This window comes from Chenopodium album, chromosome 20 (genome assembly GCF_948465745.1).
Source record: "Chenopodium album chromosome 20, dcCheAlbu1.1, whole genome shotgun sequence".
NCBI lineage: Eukaryota > Viridiplantae > Streptophyta > Magnoliopsida > Caryophyllales > Amaranthaceae > Chenopodium > Chenopodium album.
In genome coordinates, this window is record NC_137853.1 from 12,644,033 (window position 1) to 12,661,318 (window position 17,286).

At 34.0% G+C, this 17,286-nt stretch overlaps 2 protein-coding genes across 2 annotated transcripts; one reads left to right on the plus strand and one right to left on the minus strand.

Annotated features, from left to right (window-relative positions):
- The first annotated feature begins 1,184 nt into the window (after positions 1–1,184).
- On the plus strand, positions 1,185–6,928 carry LOC145598284 (uncharacterized). The gene is made up of 7 exons (XM_081654617.1): positions 1,185–1,400; positions 4,998–5,129; positions 5,210–5,347; positions 5,705–5,854; positions 5,991–6,107; positions 6,227–6,361; positions 6,605–6,928. Exons 1-7 carry the CDS (start codon positions 1,218–1,220, stop codon positions 6,731–6,733), a joined length of 984 nt encoding a protein of 327 aa, XP_081510743.1. The 5' UTR covers positions 1,185–1,217; the 3' UTR covers positions 6,734–6,928.
- Positions 6,929–7,650: 722 nt separating this feature from the next.
- LOC145597803 (rhomboid-like protein 15) lies at positions 7,651–16,760 on the minus strand. Its single transcript, XM_081654047.1, has 13 exons — positions 16,572–16,760; positions 15,193–15,358; positions 13,649–13,952; positions 13,535–13,567; positions 13,331–13,422; positions 13,124–13,197; positions 10,687–10,781; positions 10,528–10,597; positions 8,816–8,991; positions 8,381–8,435; positions 8,257–8,313; positions 8,034–8,108; positions 7,651–7,911 (listed from the first exon to the last, which is right to left on the minus strand). Exons 1-13 carry the CDS (start codon positions 16,593–16,595, stop codon positions 7,906–7,908), a joined length of 1,227 nt encoding a protein of 408 aa, XP_081510173.1. The 5' UTR covers positions 16,596–16,760; the 3' UTR covers positions 7,651–7,905.
- Positions 16,761–17,286: the final 526 nt, after the last annotated feature.

A 17,286-nucleotide genomic window follows, 5' to 3' on the forward strand; every position in this document is an offset into this window, starting at 1 on the left:
AGTTATGATTTTGGATTAACAAATTGGTTTGGTTGATATGTATTGATCCTCGGACTTGGGTTATTAAGTATAGGTGTCAATTCGGATGTTTGTATCGTGTTCAATTCTAAAGTTGAATCATGTTTAACTAGTCTACGCGAGCCGAAATTTGAATCAGATATTTTTCTAGTCGGGTCTAGTGAGGTTTTGACATCACTTTTAGTTATTAGTAGTTTTGGTAATTAAATTGACAATACAGTTTGGGGTTGATGGCAACTTTTTGCTGCTGTCGATTATTCCGTGAAATATACCCTGTAACTAATCCAACAAAATGAGTACTTCCTCTATTTATTTTATATCAAAACTTTTATGATTTTGCACGATTTACACTCCTTTAACCACTTATTATGATTTATACGTTAAAAAAAATATAAGGTTTGGTTAAATTTATCTTAGTTTGTACTAATGCATAATTAGGGTCTGTTCTCATTGACTAAACTCAGCTGAACTGAACTAAACTGAACTGAACTCAGCTGAATTGAACTGAACTGAACTGAAATGAATATTTTATAAGAGAAGGAAATTAGGAGTTGAACTGAACTGAACTGAACTAAACTGAACTCAGCTGAACTGAACTGAACTGAACTGAATTTCAACGTAAGAGAACAGGCCCTTAAATATAGTAACGATATAATGATAAGCGTGAAAACCCCAACGTTACAAGGAAATAAGAACGGAAAAAATATTACAGAATAACATTTGTCTTTTATACTCATTTAGTTTCGGAACAATGACACACTTTCCTCTGTAAAACTACAAATTATTTTATGAAGTCAAACTTTTCAACAAAAATAAAATTTATGAAGTCAAACTTAGGGCATGTTCTCTTCAGCTTAATTTCAGTTCAGTTCACTTCAACTAAGTTCAGCTCCTAATTTCTTTCTCATAAACAATTCATTTCAATTTAGTTTAGTTCCTAATTTCCCTCTTTCATAAACAATTCATTTCAGTTCAGTTCAGCTCCAATCAGTTCATTTCAATTCAGTAAATCAGAACAAGCCTTAAGTTGGGTTTCAAGCCAAATTCAACTAGTTTCAAATTGAGCTCAAGTGAAATTATAAGTCAAAATTAAGCCTAACGACGGATTTAGAATATTCATAGACAATTCGAGTTAGTTTTCGAGACCTCTAAAATAAACAATAACCAACCAAGTAACGAAAAGAAGAGTAAAATTTAAAATGTCTACCAAAAATAGAATAGAAGCACAAATTGGTGGTAATTTACCTGACATTAAAGTATTTCCAAACCTCGCTGCAATGGTAGAAGGCGAAGCTAATGCCATTTTCATAGAGAGAACAAACTCGTTCAACTTCGAGGAACACATTGATACTGCGAATTCTGGAATCCTACCTCAATTAATCGTAAGCTCCCACTAATTTATTTTCTTATTTTTAAGTTTTTTTTTATTCAATTGATTGTTATTTAGGCCTTGTGCTATTGAGATTCAATGTTCGTTGAAAGCCCTTAAATTCAGTATCTTTTTCTGGCTTTTTAATCGGAATTACATTATAAATTCAATACCCTTTATTAAATGTTAGTTTTCCATTGATGTATCTAATAAATATTTTGCCAATTTCAATGTTACAATATTGGTTTTTTAATTTTTGTCTGCTTGTTTAGGGTTTGATTGATTATCGGTTTGTAACGATTGGAGTCAAATCATGAGCTTATTAAGAACTTAAGAAGTAAAATTTAATGGTGTGTAACAATTGGTGTTGTGGGTGTTGTTAAAATAGCTCAAATTTGGGATATTTGATCAATTTGTGGAAATACACCCGATTTTGGTCAATTGTTAACGTATAAGGTGTTTGAACTTTGAAGTAGGATTAGAAAATGGGAAGTTGAAATGCATTTCTGTAATCGTGTAATCAATTAGGAATCAGGAAAGCTATAGGGAATGAGAGTCTTTATATAACCAAAAAATTAGAATGTATTTAACATCGTGAGAACGGTTTTGGGGGATTCTTCATGTATTGTTGATCTCGGTAATTATGTCATGAAAGTATAGAGCGAGACTATGGAAGAGAAAATTTGGGGGTAAAGGAGGTTGGAGAGTGAATAAGGAAAATGAGGTTTTGCAAAGGAATATGTTAAAGTTTAGTTGAAACGAAAAATAAACAAAATTATATGGGATGAATGATTGGATGAAGTATTTCCTTTTCCTTAGATTAGTTAGGTTAAATTAAATTATGCATCGTGCTAGGATGTTGCTTCAAGAGATGGTGATTCAGAGTGAGTGTAATTGAAAGTTGTATTGTTGCCATGGTAAAGAAGGCATATTGACAAGATAGGTTTTTGTAAGTTCTATTTAATTACTCATTTCAGATTCTTTGTCTATTCATACGGACGATATGGTGTTTGTTCTTAGAGTATCGTCTATTCACTTCCATTGCCATTGTGTTGCAATGAGTACAAGAAACTTACTTCCTTTGTTTCTTTAATTGCATCACTTTGTAAATTGCAGATTGAGAAAGATAGAGAGAATAAACAAAATGTACCCATGTGATAGAAGAGAGATAGAGATAGTTTATTAACTAAAAAGGAAAGTGATGCAACTTATTTGAAACTTCTATTTAGGAATGTGATGCGACTAAAAAGAAACGGAGGAAGTAGTTTCCTATTTTTCGGTTGTCTTATCATTTATACATTGCCAGCTATAGATTGCTGACAATTTAGGATTTCCATGGTAACTTTTTACATTCATTATTCGTCAATAGCTGCTCTTTGTTCTACCAGATATGAGCTCCATTTTGGATTATAGAAAACCACTCTGCATTTACTTTACTCAGTGAATTGCCTAACATAGCTTTACAAAATTCTGCTAGGTTACCCTGAACTATGTCCGTTGGACTCAGTGAACTTTTTTATTTTGGTTTATTGAAATACTCAATCATTTATTTTGGTTGAGCTATGGTCACTCACATGTGGGTGGCTCAAATACCTTAGCAGTCTAGTCTAGTCATATAAAGTCAGCTAAGTAGAAAATTAAGGAACTTTTTCTGGGCCATATTACAATCTCACAGCAAAAAAAACAAGTCTGTGTTTGAGAACTGAGGATGCAGGCATATGGAAATCCATTTAACATAGGTAGCACACTTTTAAGTCCTTGGTTGGTTTTAATAGTTGAAGGTGGTTCAAGAGTTCTAATTTACTACTAAAACTTAAATCCCTAATTTGTTCAGATTCTCCCAATCAAATAAGTTCATTATTTCTGAGGTTTTAGAATGGAAAGGTAACCAGTAGCATTGAATTGTTACCTTTACTAGACTTCCTAATGTACATCTCTCTTCTTTATTCCTTGGGTCCTTTCTCTGTGGCCTTGATCTTTAACTTTGTTTGAGTTGAGCTGGGTCTATCCATTTTCTGTGAGAGATGCTCTTGTTTTTTACTTTCCATTTTAAGGACAGAAATGGTTGGTTTGTCGAAGTGTGAGAGATTATTCTATTGGAGATCTGGTGATGCAATTGAAAGAAAGGAGCCAGCAGATCTTTGAGGGTTTAGCTTTTGTTCTTTGAGAGATGCTCTTGTTTTCTAATTTCCAGATTTCGTGAATTTTGAGGCTTTTGTATAGCAAAATTCGAATTTTAGTTTCTGGGCATCACCTGACTTTTCTTGATTTTGCAAACAAATTACTTTATGATAGCTTGAAGGCGTGAACCTTATTTTCCTTAGTCTTCCTTTTGTAAATTGGTGACTTCATCTTGGTGTCTTTCTAATATAAAAATTCATTAGTCATCAAATGTAGTTTAAATTCTGTTAGCATTTCAGGTGTGTCATTAGTTGGTGATTAAGGTAAACAGAAGCATAAGGTGGTGTGGTGAGTCAAATATATCATTGTTTCCTGGATGTACTATTGTCTTATAACTGTAATTTATATCAAAATTTCCTTGCTTCTTTTGCCTCTAAGAAGAATACATGTAGGTCATCTAAGTCAATTTTTGCAGCTATTCTTGGGGAAATTGTTCGGGTGCTTCATTAAAATTGAATACTATTTATTTATTGTACCAGTTCATTAGAGCATATATAAATTGAATTATAAAACTATGAAATTCCCTTTTGTTGTCGAGCAGATGCAGATGTAATGCCCTGGCTTGAACCTTTTCTTTTTCAGATCCATTCTAAATACTTCATCTTTTTTTTTTCCTTGTAATTATTGCAATGTTTACCATTTTTTAAATGTTTCAAATTAACTGCAACATTACCTTATTTACCTAATGATTTTGCATGTGGGCTTTACTGCAGTCCAATTAAGTTTACCCGACTTTAAATCTTATCAGCCAATCCAAAATCGAAGTCCACTTATTACGGCTTGATCAGGCCTTTTCCCAAGTGAATAGAAAACCTATATTTGGATAAAACAAAATCTGTAAAAAGCCCAAATACATTATCATTATATTTTAAAGCAGAGGATATATATTCTTGGTGGTTGGACAATGTATTTTGACGTTTGAGTCTAAAATTAAATCTGCATTATGTTGAATTCTGTTAGTGGATAACTTGGAGTCTTGGACTAAAATAGTGGATTTTGAACTTTGTTTGAAATACTTTGTAATAGACTAATGATTGCTGCTGTAATTAATAAAACCGATTTGCTAAATGTAGGTAAAGATTGAGTCTTCTATGGAAACTAATGGAAGGGTTACAAGATAAATATAGCTTTAGGCTATAACTTTCTAGATAATGGCTTTAGGCCATGACTCTCTCAAGGGTTTCCAATACCAAATTCTGCCTGCCTTCCTCTTTCCTGACTCTCCCTATTTATAATGAAACTAAAGACCACTAACCAAATAAAACTAGACTACCCATATTACCCCTCCTTAAGCTAATCTATTACATACTTGCTCCCATAGCTGTTGTAACCTTGCAAAGATGTGTAATACACTAATACTTCCCTCCAATTCTGAAACACAATGTTTACTACTAATGTTTTGAAGTCTTGCATACTTCGTGTCATTAAGGTTGATGGATTTGAACCACAACAAGATCTGGCGCAACCAGAAGTATCTGTGGATCCCACTCTACCAAATCCTTTACAACCCGATTCCAAATCAGGCATCATAGAAGAGAATGTTGTCCTTCGAAAGCTTCTTGTAAGTTTAAATGACAATTATTATAATATTATTGTTATTATATTATATATGGCAACTTTTGACTTGTTTAATGGAATTAGCGCAAAAGGAGATATTTTGACTGCAGTGATGGAAGCTCATATATAAAAGCGCATGCAGTCAAATCCACTGCACAGAAGTTAGAGTCACCATGTTATGTTTGTGGAGAATTTCAGCATACTGGGAAGAGATGTCCCAAGGTGGTGTATAAATCTTATTATAGAACTATTGAGTTAGCCATAAACTTTTGGATAATACTTTTGGCTACATTACCAATTTATTTCTAAACCGTGGGTGTTTAGCCCACTATGTTCATACTTGTATTAATCATTCTTTGTTAAATGACTGTATGCTAAGCCCTGATGGAAAATAGACCAAAAAAGCACTCTTTGAACGGTCATTACTTGTGACTTCGTGTTTACTTTATAAAATAAATTGAGTATCTGATTGGTATTAAAAGTTTGTGATCAATTATATTGTCTTATTGAGTTTGTGCTTAGTTAATTCATCAACATTTGCTTGAAACTTTTCTCTGCTAAACTGAATATCACTTCCAGCGCCGTATTTGCTCTACTTGCAAAAAAAGAGGCCACATTGCTGTAGATTGTCCGGTGAACAACAATGAATATAATATCTGTTTAAGATGTGGGGAGTCTGGGCATGAACTCTTTTCATGCAATGTCGAATACTCTCCTGATGATCTTAAGGTGAATTTTGACTGACTAAACATTAGTTTCTTTCTTATTTTTTTTTTTAAAATCCTCCCTTATGATGAGGTTTCCTAGTCCTTGATACTAGTTATTTTGTCATGCTTCACTGCTGAGATTAACTTTTCCATGACAGAATGTACAGTGTTATGTTTGCAATGAACTTGGACACATTTGCTGTGGTAATTATTCCGACATAAGCGTAGCAACTACCTCTTGTTATAATTGTGGCATATCTGGACATTCGGGTTTGGTAAGTCGCCTTTAACCTTTCAGTATATAATTAGTGTATATCTTCTGCAATAGTGCAAGACAGTGAGGCATATGGCTGACCAAAATTTTAATTTGTTCACTTGGCAATCTTTTGTGAAGCAATGCCCAAAACAGAATCTGGATAAGTTTGGTTCGTGTCCTCCTCCTATATGCTACAAATGTGGAGACGGTGACCATGTTGCACGAAGATGCCCAAAAGATGTCGGGCAGTCAGCACACAGTAAACGTCGACAGGTGGGTTACTCAGTTACTGGCCTTACCGTTGACTGCAGTCTCAAGTTCTGTGTCACCCTACCCCACCCCACCCCCAAGTGGGAGAAATGGCAAAGGGGATTTATGTTAATTGTTAATAGAATAATTTTATGTGTTAGTCTTTTTGTTCTGAAAACAAAAGCAAAAGGGGATATCAGAAAAATCAGGTAGAAGCTTATTTATAACTTGACCAATGCAACTGTTTTCTGGCTTTGATGTTTGCAGGCTTCTGAGTTAGATTTGGTATTGGACGTAGATGGCAACCAAAGAACAGCTAGGAAAAGCAAGACATATAGGCATGGTAGAGTTAAGAAACAAAAGATTAAAAGGCTACTAGAGTACATGACTGTATAGTATACATTAGTTCCATACAACTGTGTGAGCCTGGGGAGTTTCAGTTATTTTGCAGGTTGCGAAATCCCTCTTAAGGAGGAGTATTTCATCCTTGCAAACTTTGTATTATATTGCTCTTCTTGTTGTAACATATATTGATTATTTCCCTGTAAAAGGAAAATTCGATTGATTTCTAATGGAATTAAAGTTAAATTACATCCACATTTAAATAAGTCTTCTCTTTATAGTCCTCTCTTTATTGTTATCTCAGAGTGATCATTATATACAAAATTTGTAGCCTCTCTTCTACATAATTTTTTTGCCAGTGCCCACCTTCTCCTTTCTTCTACATGAACAACTACGAACAATGTCAAATTCCTTCAAAACTCAGTTTTCCCACAACTTTTTGGAAGAAGCAATAGCAATATGCGCGGAAGGATAGATGTGGAGGCCACGATTATAGTGATTGTGAATGAAAAAGACACTAATATAATGTATTAAGATGTTATATCTTATATATGTGGTCTTTCTCTCTGAAATAACTATTAGATGTAACATTTAAACATTTTATTGAAAACTATTTTAGATTGATGAATTGGTGTTGCCAAGATTACTCGTAAAGGCTTGATAGCATCCTGTTTTTGTAGCATTCTGAACGCAAGAATTAGCTTCAGTTTAACTATCTTTATAATTATTTTTGAAACGACAAGCTCGGTATAACCAAGCTTTCATGCAATATTTGATTTTGTTTCTTGAGTCCCAAAGAATGAACAAGGTGACTCCTCAAAGATCATGATAATCTCAGCAACAGGAGATTATTCAACATACTAGCTCAATCCCATGGTGATTGATTATATCATTCTCGGTATAAAAGCGAACTGCAGGCTGTGACATTTGAGCAAGAAATCCAAGAAGTTGCAGAAGATTCTTCACACATATAAACCAGAAAATTTGCACTCTCACTATAAATTTATGTGCCTAAAAGTGGCTTGATTGAACAAATACAATCATTTAATTCATAATTAACAGAAAGCTTGTGCTTCTGATTGTTATTAACTTTTCTCGGATGCCAAAATAAAGGAAAAAAAAAAACCACAAACTATACATATGCCCGCCACACACTTAAGTTCCAGTATACGAAATTCTGATTAAAGGCAACGATCTTTGAGGAAGTTAGCCTATGAGTGAATGCATTATCCCTGTCATCACAAAATTGCAAGAATCATCAAGAAAGGTAGCAATCACCTATCAAACTACACTAGCAGTCCTATCTTGTGATTCGTGAACAGCAAGCAAAGGAACTTTCACTTTGAATTTATACCTGTTGCGTCATCAAAATTTCGACAGCTACATCCAAATCTCCGTCAGCTGCAGCTAGGGCGACTTCAACTTGCGTCTGAAACAACCAGGGTTCCTTGTCAGCATTAACATAACCATTTCATCTATGTATGTGCTTGTATGCTTCAGTGAGTACGAATAGTGATTTTGAACCACAGGTAAACCAATTCCTCTAAGCCACTCAACAAGAATAGAAATGATTTTACCTTATCAAATCCCATTGAGACAAGCTTTTGGATGTCTTCTTCAGATACAACGAAAGCCTGCAACAAAAGATGATTTTAGTGGAAAAAATAAATATTGGATCCAAGTCTAATGTCACAGACAAACCTGTTGCTGCTGCGGAGAATTGATTAGCTCTGTGACACTATTTACAGCAGGCGGCCTGAAATACCATGATAAATTTATGCAAGGAGTTATTTCTGGTCCTCTATCCAAATCACTTAAAACAGTTTAGGACACTTTAATACAGAATAGAAGAAAAACAAGAACATTTTCCCTAGTTGTTAACTTCCTTAACTAAGAAAGAAACTAGAAAATAAGCAAAAGCCTAATAAACAATTAATGTCTTTCAGTAGTCGGTACCAATGACCAGTCCATTCAACTAAACCTCAGCCAGATTTGGCTATTCCAGGGAAAAAATCAATCCTCACTTAAGTCGCTCCTAAAAATCATAACTAAATAATACATATGCAAAAAAGAAGAAATTATACTGCAATATCAAACATTAATCATCAAATTTCAAAGGGATAGGTGCAGTTACACCTTTCACCTCCTGAATTTATTGTTGTCATGTCTGGTCGACTGTTTGAGTTAGCATTGTCCAGAAGCCTGGTCTGCAAGTTTGAATCAGAGGCTATGCCAGGAACTTTCTCACTTCTCGGAGCGCCAAGAGTCCTCCCCCTACCAGGAAAGCGGGTATCTTGTGTCGAGTCTGTTGACTGGACAATTTGAACAATATTAGACGAATAACAAAATCGCACTGAATAATGCTACACTCCAGAAAAATTAGGTAAGATAGGACATGTTTCACATTTGCTAACATGTGTGAGGCAATAAGCAAAGCACAAATTATTAAGGGGATGATGACTTGCATCTCACCCAAAAGACGACAAGGCTTTTTAAATATTATATCCGAATGATAACTGAAAAAGCACTACTATACTTTTAACACACAAAAACTATCTGTCCTGAAAAGGGTGTACTATTTTGAAGAAGATAAGCAAGCATACAATAGCTTGCCAAGAATATTGTCATAACAAAGGGCAGGCATTATCAGAAAATGATCTAGGACCAGTTATAGAATCGAAGTCCATCATAAAAGCTGAGAGAAGGTGATAACTCGGCAGATTAAAAAAATCCTACTACGTACATTCTTAGAACTCAAAGCTGCATTCTCAGTTCCTACAAAACTATTTCGGCTGGCATAGGTTTTCAAATCACCAAACAAATCACTGTGCTTGATTATAAGCAGTGGAGTTGATTGGTGAGACAGAAAGGTCAAAATATAAGCAGCACACTCTTATTAAAGCTAACAATAGATTGAGTAGGCATGAAATTATAGTCAATTAAAATAATACTTACATATTTTCAATTCCTAAAACCATCCCAACAGTTTTGACTTACTAAAACATGTTAAATCTTAAAAGTTTCCAAAGATCTTGAGTGCAGTCACAACTTGGGTCATCAAGAAGCACATGAGACCATATGATGTAAAGTACGAGCAACCCCACCCTCCTCAAAACAATATAGGAAAACGCCATTCTTTTCAACTTAAACAAAATAGCTTCACCAAAAAATATTCAATCTGCAAAATTATTTACACACAACTTAATATCACCTTTTCAGAATTTAAGATTCAACAAAATCCCTTTCTAAAAAAGAAAGTCCCCTTAAATAAGCTGAGTACATATTGTTTAAAAGTGTTTGTCAACTCATGATTGCAATTTTACTCAATTTGTAAAAAAGAAAATGGCCTTAAATAAGCTTAGTACGTAATTTGAAAAGTATTTGTCAACTCATGAATGCAATTTTAATAATTACTCTCTATCCCATGTAATCTTGCTTCTTTTCAGCACAAGGATTAGCAATATTTCAAAGGAAAAACAGTATAGTTCAGCAAAAATCAGTTAAACTGAATAGAATCTATTAGAATAGAATTTTAATGTCCCTAAAGAAAATAAAAATGAAATATTTCATTTGATATGTATACATAAGTCTAAAGATGCGTTTGTTTTGTCACAGTTGAAAATCTTTGCATTCTAGATACTGTTTGATGACTAGTTATGGTTCACTCGTAGTTATCGTACTTGACATACTATATATATTTTTTCCTTAATTGTGACCAGTAAGTTTCTGATCACTAAAAAGTTCTCATTGAACTAACGGGCCAATCTTAGTTACATAAGTCCACAACTGAGAAAGAAAATGTACAAGACAAGCCAAAAAGCCATAATTCTCAGAGGCCAAGCTCAAACCTGAGAAGAGGTATCCCTCTGTGGCATCAATGAAGACAGATGATTCCATAAGTTTGTAGTAGCTGAACCACTGCCCCAAATAAATTAGAAAGAAAAATACATATCAGGACCAGGGTTGAGAAGAGTCAATATAGCCAATTATACACCATATTACTTTACCTCGAAGTGGAGTTCGGATTAGTATATGAAGGTATGTATCCTGAAGGGCTCCCGCCTGTGCATAAGATGAACTTGGGTCGCCTCACACAAGCTGACTGAATGGCACAAAGATACAGCTCAGTTGTCATAATTATAAAGATAAACTGGGGTCTGTATTATTTTGGAAGATGAAAGTGAATGTGATAGATGAAATGAGAAATGCAGATAATGTAATGATATTCATTGTTCAAGCTTTCAAGAAGCTTGATTTTCTCCCAGATACAACTAAAATAAAATGAAACACTCAATCATATTTTTTCCATATCTCTTCATCTCACTGATATCCCTTATTCATAGAGCTAACTAACTTGCTTTCTCTCCATACCAGCTATTTTGTACTTCCAATATAAGTCCTTCCCTATACTCAATGCAAAACAAAAGTACGGCATGTATTTTTCATCACAATTACATTAATTAAGATAAAAAGCATAAAGAATGATCCAATGGATCATTATCCACTCGATCCAATTAACTGGAAAGAAAGTCTAATGTTAGTGACACTCAACATTAGCTATACTAAAAAAAACTTTCAAACCATAAAATTGAGGTCTAGATACCAGTAAATACTTCATGGAAAAATCTTAACTTAAGTTCATAGTATGTGACAATGGGACAATACTACAACAGCAGCAACAACAACAACGCCTTAGTTCCAAAATGATTGGGGTTAGCTAACATGAAACGTCATAAGGAACCATACGATAAAAATAATGGGACATAACAAGATAATCATTTGAAAGAGTTTGAAAAAAGGTGAGTAAAGTGAGCAAAAGAAAGAGCATCCAAGCACTCATGTCACTTTCAATCACCCTCTTCCAAAATTTCTTAGGTCTTCCCCTATCCTTACAATCTCAACACTTTACAATTCTTCAAGCCTTCTCACCGAAGTGTCACTTGGTCTCCCTTTTACAACAGGACAATCACTTAAAATAATTTTTGCCCTCCAATTCTTTAATCACGAATAAATGAATATAACTCTTTTCACCTCTGTCAAATGTTGATGCTGAAAAAAAAAAAAGAGAGACATGTTTCTTTTGGCTAAAATTTTCATATTCTGAAAATTAGATTCCGATTAAAAAATGTTTTGTATGTCAACAACATAAAAATTACACATCACAGATCGTGTTTTTGGAAATTGAATCATGAAAGTCGGGTGATATGATATTATTATATATTTCGATGTAGGTGACAAGGCCCGAAAACCCTCAAAAGAAAAAGAAAAGAAAAAAAAAAGCAAGGTTATCAGGCTAGCTTGTTTAACGAGCTTCATCCCTCACTTTTGATCTTCAATTGTACCTTTTACAGGGAAGCTAGGTCAAGTATAGTGTAGCACAATAACAATAAGAGAGATATGTCCTTAACAATTAACATACAGTCAAAACAAACTCCACATCCAAAGAACTCAAAATAATTTTAATATTTGAGGACATTGTTGACAAAAAATGCTTGCAAGTTAGAATTGGAACATTCTTGTGACTAGCCACCAAGGCACCAACTTGCAAAAACCACAATCTTGAGGATGGAGGATAACGAAACTCCTAATTACATTAGATTCACCAAGATCTTCAGGAGGCAAAAAAATATTGCATGTTAAAATTACCAGTAGACAGTTAATCAGAATTTTTAATATTTCGAACAACATAAAGGCAAACTCAAAATATCTGAAATCTACTACTCCATCTGTCCCTTAATGCAAAGCCTCTTTTGGTTTTTACACGGGAATTAAGAAAGTTGTAAATTTTTTACAACTAATAATTAAAAGTACACATGTGCATGTTGGGTTAGAGAGAGAAAGAGAGAAAGAAAAAAATAGTTGAGAATAATTAAAGAGATAGAGAGAGAAAGTGTTGGGAATTGATGTTAAAAGTACAAAAAAGTAAAGGAAAAAAGATGACAACTCATCAAAAAGAGGGTAATAATGTCAAAAAATACAACCTTTAAATAGAAAGAGGCATTGTATTTTGGTTTACCCAAAAAGGAAATGAGGCTTTGTATTAAGGGACGGAGGGAGTATTATACTGTATTTCTTTTTTTCCCATTTACAAGCTGAAATTATATCCGCTTTCTGTTTAAAGGTGTTTTTTTTGTTCTACCCACTCTACTTTTTTCTATTTTGGAAAACTCCTTCTACCATATTACCCCCCTAACCCCACAATATTTACACTTTTCCACTCGCTACTTATTTTATTCACCTTTTTCTAACAGCCACATATTTTTACTCCATGTCTCTTACTTCATCTACCTTTTTTTTTTTTCTTAAACGACTCATCTTCTTAAAACATTCCTACAAACAAGCATGAGTAGTTAAAAATTATCATGGAGAAATACTCACAAGATCGTCTTAAAACACTCCTAAAAACAAGTATAAGTAGTTACAATTATCATGGAGAATACTCACAAGCCATGTTGAATTCTCAATGCCAGAAAAGAAAGAAGTTCCAGGTATAGCAAGGTTGAATATCCCACAAGTGTCTGTCACATAGAAAAATTAGTCATCATGCAATGATCAGTAGTTCGACCTCCATAACATTGCAAATTAGAAGTGCAAAGAACAATAAATTTAACAAGACAATAACCAAACTCATCGATGTGTACTGAAACTCACAAGCAAACCCAGATAAAATGCCAGAAAGATGCCCCAGCAACGAAATATTAGTCAAAAGTAGCTGAAAGACCAACAACAAGATCCAGGGATACCTGCCAGATATTTTAAAAAAATGATAACAAATTTCAAAATTATGCACTTGTATTAGATAAGAAAAAGACAGTATGGAAAAAATAAATGTAGAGAGGCATGACATTCAATTACCATTTAGCAGGCACATTGAAGAGTCCAAACACACTGCATGAAACATGGGAATGTCAAAAAAATTCCAATTACAGCAGAAGGAAAATAGAAACAAAGATTGACCCACAAACCAACCTTCGAGAGTGAACTCCACTCAAACTTGTCTCTATGACAATCATAGAAAAGAGAATTCCTGAGAAGCCTATGGCACACTCATTCATAAGAAATGAGTAAGGATAAAATGGGTTGTATGCTACCAACAGTGCAATAAGAAGATGAAGTACAGCATTGCTTAGAGCCAATAACAGCACCGTGTACAAAAGACGTACAGATCCCATGATCCTTTCCAGCTCAGAACCCAGGGGAACTAATGCTAACATATTGAAGAAGACATGTAGGAATGAACCATGAAACAAAATGGAGGTATAGATCCTGTAAACTGTAGATACAAGAAAAAAGAAAATGCAAGCCAATGAGAATGACGGAACCTTTGCAATAATTTGCCTATTACTACTGTCAATTAGTAGTCAGATATGTACTTTTAAAAGGAAATGAAAGAAAAGTGTATAAAATAAATAAATATATCAAGGTTATTTCATCCTATACAGGCTCCCTCTCTGGCACATGACACCACAATTGTGGGCTAGAGTGTTGGCATCTCTTCTCTAAGCTACCATTTCAGAAGATATTCTAAAGATTAAAATAGGCAAAAACATAGAATAAAACACCTTCAGAGAATCAAGGAGACTCACCTGGTGAATCCATTTGCAAATCACTCTTATTTGGAAACCTAAGGTCCTAATACAGGGAAATGCTTATGCTTGGACATCCTTTTGGATACACTAAATACTACAAAGTTACAAAAGGACCAACTTCAAAGCCCAAAGAAAGACTTTTTTCCTGTATATATTTTTGCACATGTAACAAGAGCTCTCATGTCAATAGCACACTTGTCCCCTACTTAACAAATTTGTCTCTATCAAAAGCATGCATTCACCAGTAAACCAATCACTGAAGTGGTGTTTTAGATGCAATGATTTTTAATTTTGACAACTACTTGAAAAAATGCAACTTTTTCCCTTTTAGGGGAATCTTCTAAGCTTTGCGAAACTTTATTTGGAACGCAGGAAGTATATTTTCTTGATGGAGACTGGATAATATAATTCCAATCTTGAGGGTTGGAAGATAGCTACACATGTGTAGAATCAGCATTTCTGGTTGCTGGGTTAAAGAGGGTCTGTCATGCATCTATTTTCCAGCATCCGCAGCTTTCATATTTAGTTTGTGTAATGGGTTCCATTTTTTCACCTACAAACTTTAAGCTCGGTAACAAACTGCATCTCAAACTTTCCACTGAAACAAATTGTAACATTAACTTACTGGTTGTTTAAAATTTCATTATATTGACCTTATAGTTAATACTTAATACTGTTCAACTTCCATAAAGAATTACTCCCTCAATCCCCATCCATGACAGAGTATTAAAGATACCAAGAAAAAAAAAGAAAAAGAAAAAGAAAAAAAAAAAAAAAGGAAAAAGGTAGCCAAAGTTAACAAGAATTTAAACCACATTAGAGTCAGCCAAATTAAAGAATCACAATAACATGGATGTCAACTAAAGTTTCTAAACATTCACACTTTCTAATGAGCTTGCCTTGTATTGACAAATCAGAATGTACCTTGAAACTGTGATATGATTGCTGAAGGCAAAAAGCATATCCCCGCAAATGAGTCATAACCAATCAAAAGGCAAACCAAGTAGATGGCTGCACAGACAGCAACCACAGCAGATGTGATGAATGGAATCCCTTCCCACCATTGATTAACCCGAGTAGTTACACTAGCCTGCACACGTAAGAACATGAGCCCAAGTTTAATTAATTAGTGTATATTACTAACTATATCCAGAATTTCCAGAATAGAAACAAAACATGAATCATACATATGTATGTCAATCCATCAAAAGGATAATGCAGTAGGGAGAGTGGAAGAAGTACAGACTCCACAGAGGATGCAGAAAATGGAGAATAGGTGTCCATTTGTTACAAAAATCTTATTTGGAGAGTTTTATTCTACGAATTTTACCATACCAAATAAGTATTTGTATAATTTAAGCAACATATCCCAACTCAAATCCTATCATTCTGTCGGATGTAGAATGTCAAGATATATAACCATATCCTAATTAAATTTCAACCCAATCAATGGAAATAAGAGCTAAGCAATTCAATTTACTGATATTATATTCTATGTGTTCACGTCAAGCAATGTATAGTTAAAAAATCAGTCAGTTCTTCCTATTCATTGGCTCTAGCCATAGCTAAATTCATTAATTAATTCTTCCTCAATCATCATAGTTTAAAAGTTTAAATTTCATTAGACAGAACCATAAATGTTCCTCTCGAAGAACCATTAAGAGAACGTCAAAAAAAACCCGTGTTCTGTACAATGCCATCACTAACAGAAAGAGCTCAACACCTTTTCATCAACTTTACTTTGAGTTGAAATTTTCGACGGGACTGACAATGGCATTTGTACACTTCCTCAAACAAAGGACTCACATTTTGTATTTTCTATCAAGTATCAAAGGATATGCGTTCTTCAAAACAAACCGTGTGTTACTTTTCCTCGTCCCATTCGATTTCGCCTTATATACACCTCTTTTCTGGTATTAGAATCCATACCATTACAACATTTTACATACATGTTTACATGATTTTCTCCCAATTTGAGGGTATCATTTTCACTAATCAAATACCCACATACCAAACACGCCTCAAAGATCCAAATACACCAACTATCAATTCAAGCATAAAATCAAGGACCCCAATTTGACATTTCCACAAAATAGAATACAAATACCAGTAGTAAATTAAACCCAAAACAGAAAAATCCCAACAATCATCAAAAATTTGCTACAAGCATAAAAGAATGAACCCAATTCAAAACAAGCCCAAAAGATGAAGTAGAAATTCATGAATTGTAATCTTGATCATCAATTCCAAAACCCCAGTAAAAAAAAAGGACAGAATTTTTAAAGTTGAAGTAAAAGTATTACCTCGGAAACAATGTTGGGTCTCATTTCGTTGGTTGAAACAGAATTCAGAAATGTTGAAGAAGTGATGAAAGCTCAACTGAATTCTTAGATCAACATTCCTCTTTAACAAGTTTGATTTGTTGTTGAAGTCACAGTTTATGTTCAGGTGAAAGGATCTTTCTGGGGTCTTCGTCTCTTCAACCGGGTCGGTCTATGTTAAGGCACCCGTCACACTACATTCCCAAGAAAAAAATGATTTCATTTAAAAATTATACTTTCTCCGTTTTATTTTAGATGCAACACACCCTTTACCACGGTAATTAAGAAAGGTGGGGTGTACATGATATAATAAACTTTAAAATAGGATGAGTGGTTGTTAGGAGTGTAATTTAGTGGGCCATGTGCTTTAAATAATGGATATAGTATAGTTTTTCCCTAAAGTAATTTTCCTTTTATAATGTGTTGCAAGTATTGTGACATTTCCTTTTTAGGGAAGTGTTGCAAGTAAAAGAAAACGGAGAAAGTATATATTACCCCCGTCTACATTAGTTGCAACTTTTTACATTTTAGGCTGGTCCACATTAGTTGCAACTTTCCCATTTCTTTCCTTTTGTAGTAAATTTTTAGTGGTAAAATTACAATTTTACCCTTACTTTTTTTTAAACCAACCTTATTATACTACTAACCTAATCTAAGTACACTTCCTAACTGATTAATTAGATTAATCATTCCCACA

Coding starts and splice junctions, on each gene's coding strand:
- LOC145598284 (XM_081654617.1), top strand. CDS start 1,218: ATGTCTACCAAAAATAGAATAGAAGCACAAATTGGTGGTAATTTACCT. Junction 1,401..4,997: donor GAATCCTACCTCAATTAATC/GTAAGCTCCCAC, acceptor CGTGTCATTAAG/GTTGATGGATTTGAACCACA. Junction 5,348..5,704: donor CTGGGAAGAGATGTCCCAAG/GTGGTGTATAAA, acceptor TATCACTTCCAG/CGCCGTATTTGCTCTACTTG.
- LOC145597803 (XM_081654047.1), bottom strand. CDS start 16,595: ATGAGACCCAACATTGTTTCCGAG. Junction 13,953..15,192: donor AATCATATCACAGTTTCAAG/GTACATTCTGAT, acceptor TTGTATCTACAG/TTTACAGGATCTATACCTCC. Junction 10,598..10,686: donor AATCCGAACTCCACTTCGAG/GTAAAGTAATAT, acceptor TATTTGGGGCAG/TGGTTCAGCTACTACAAACT.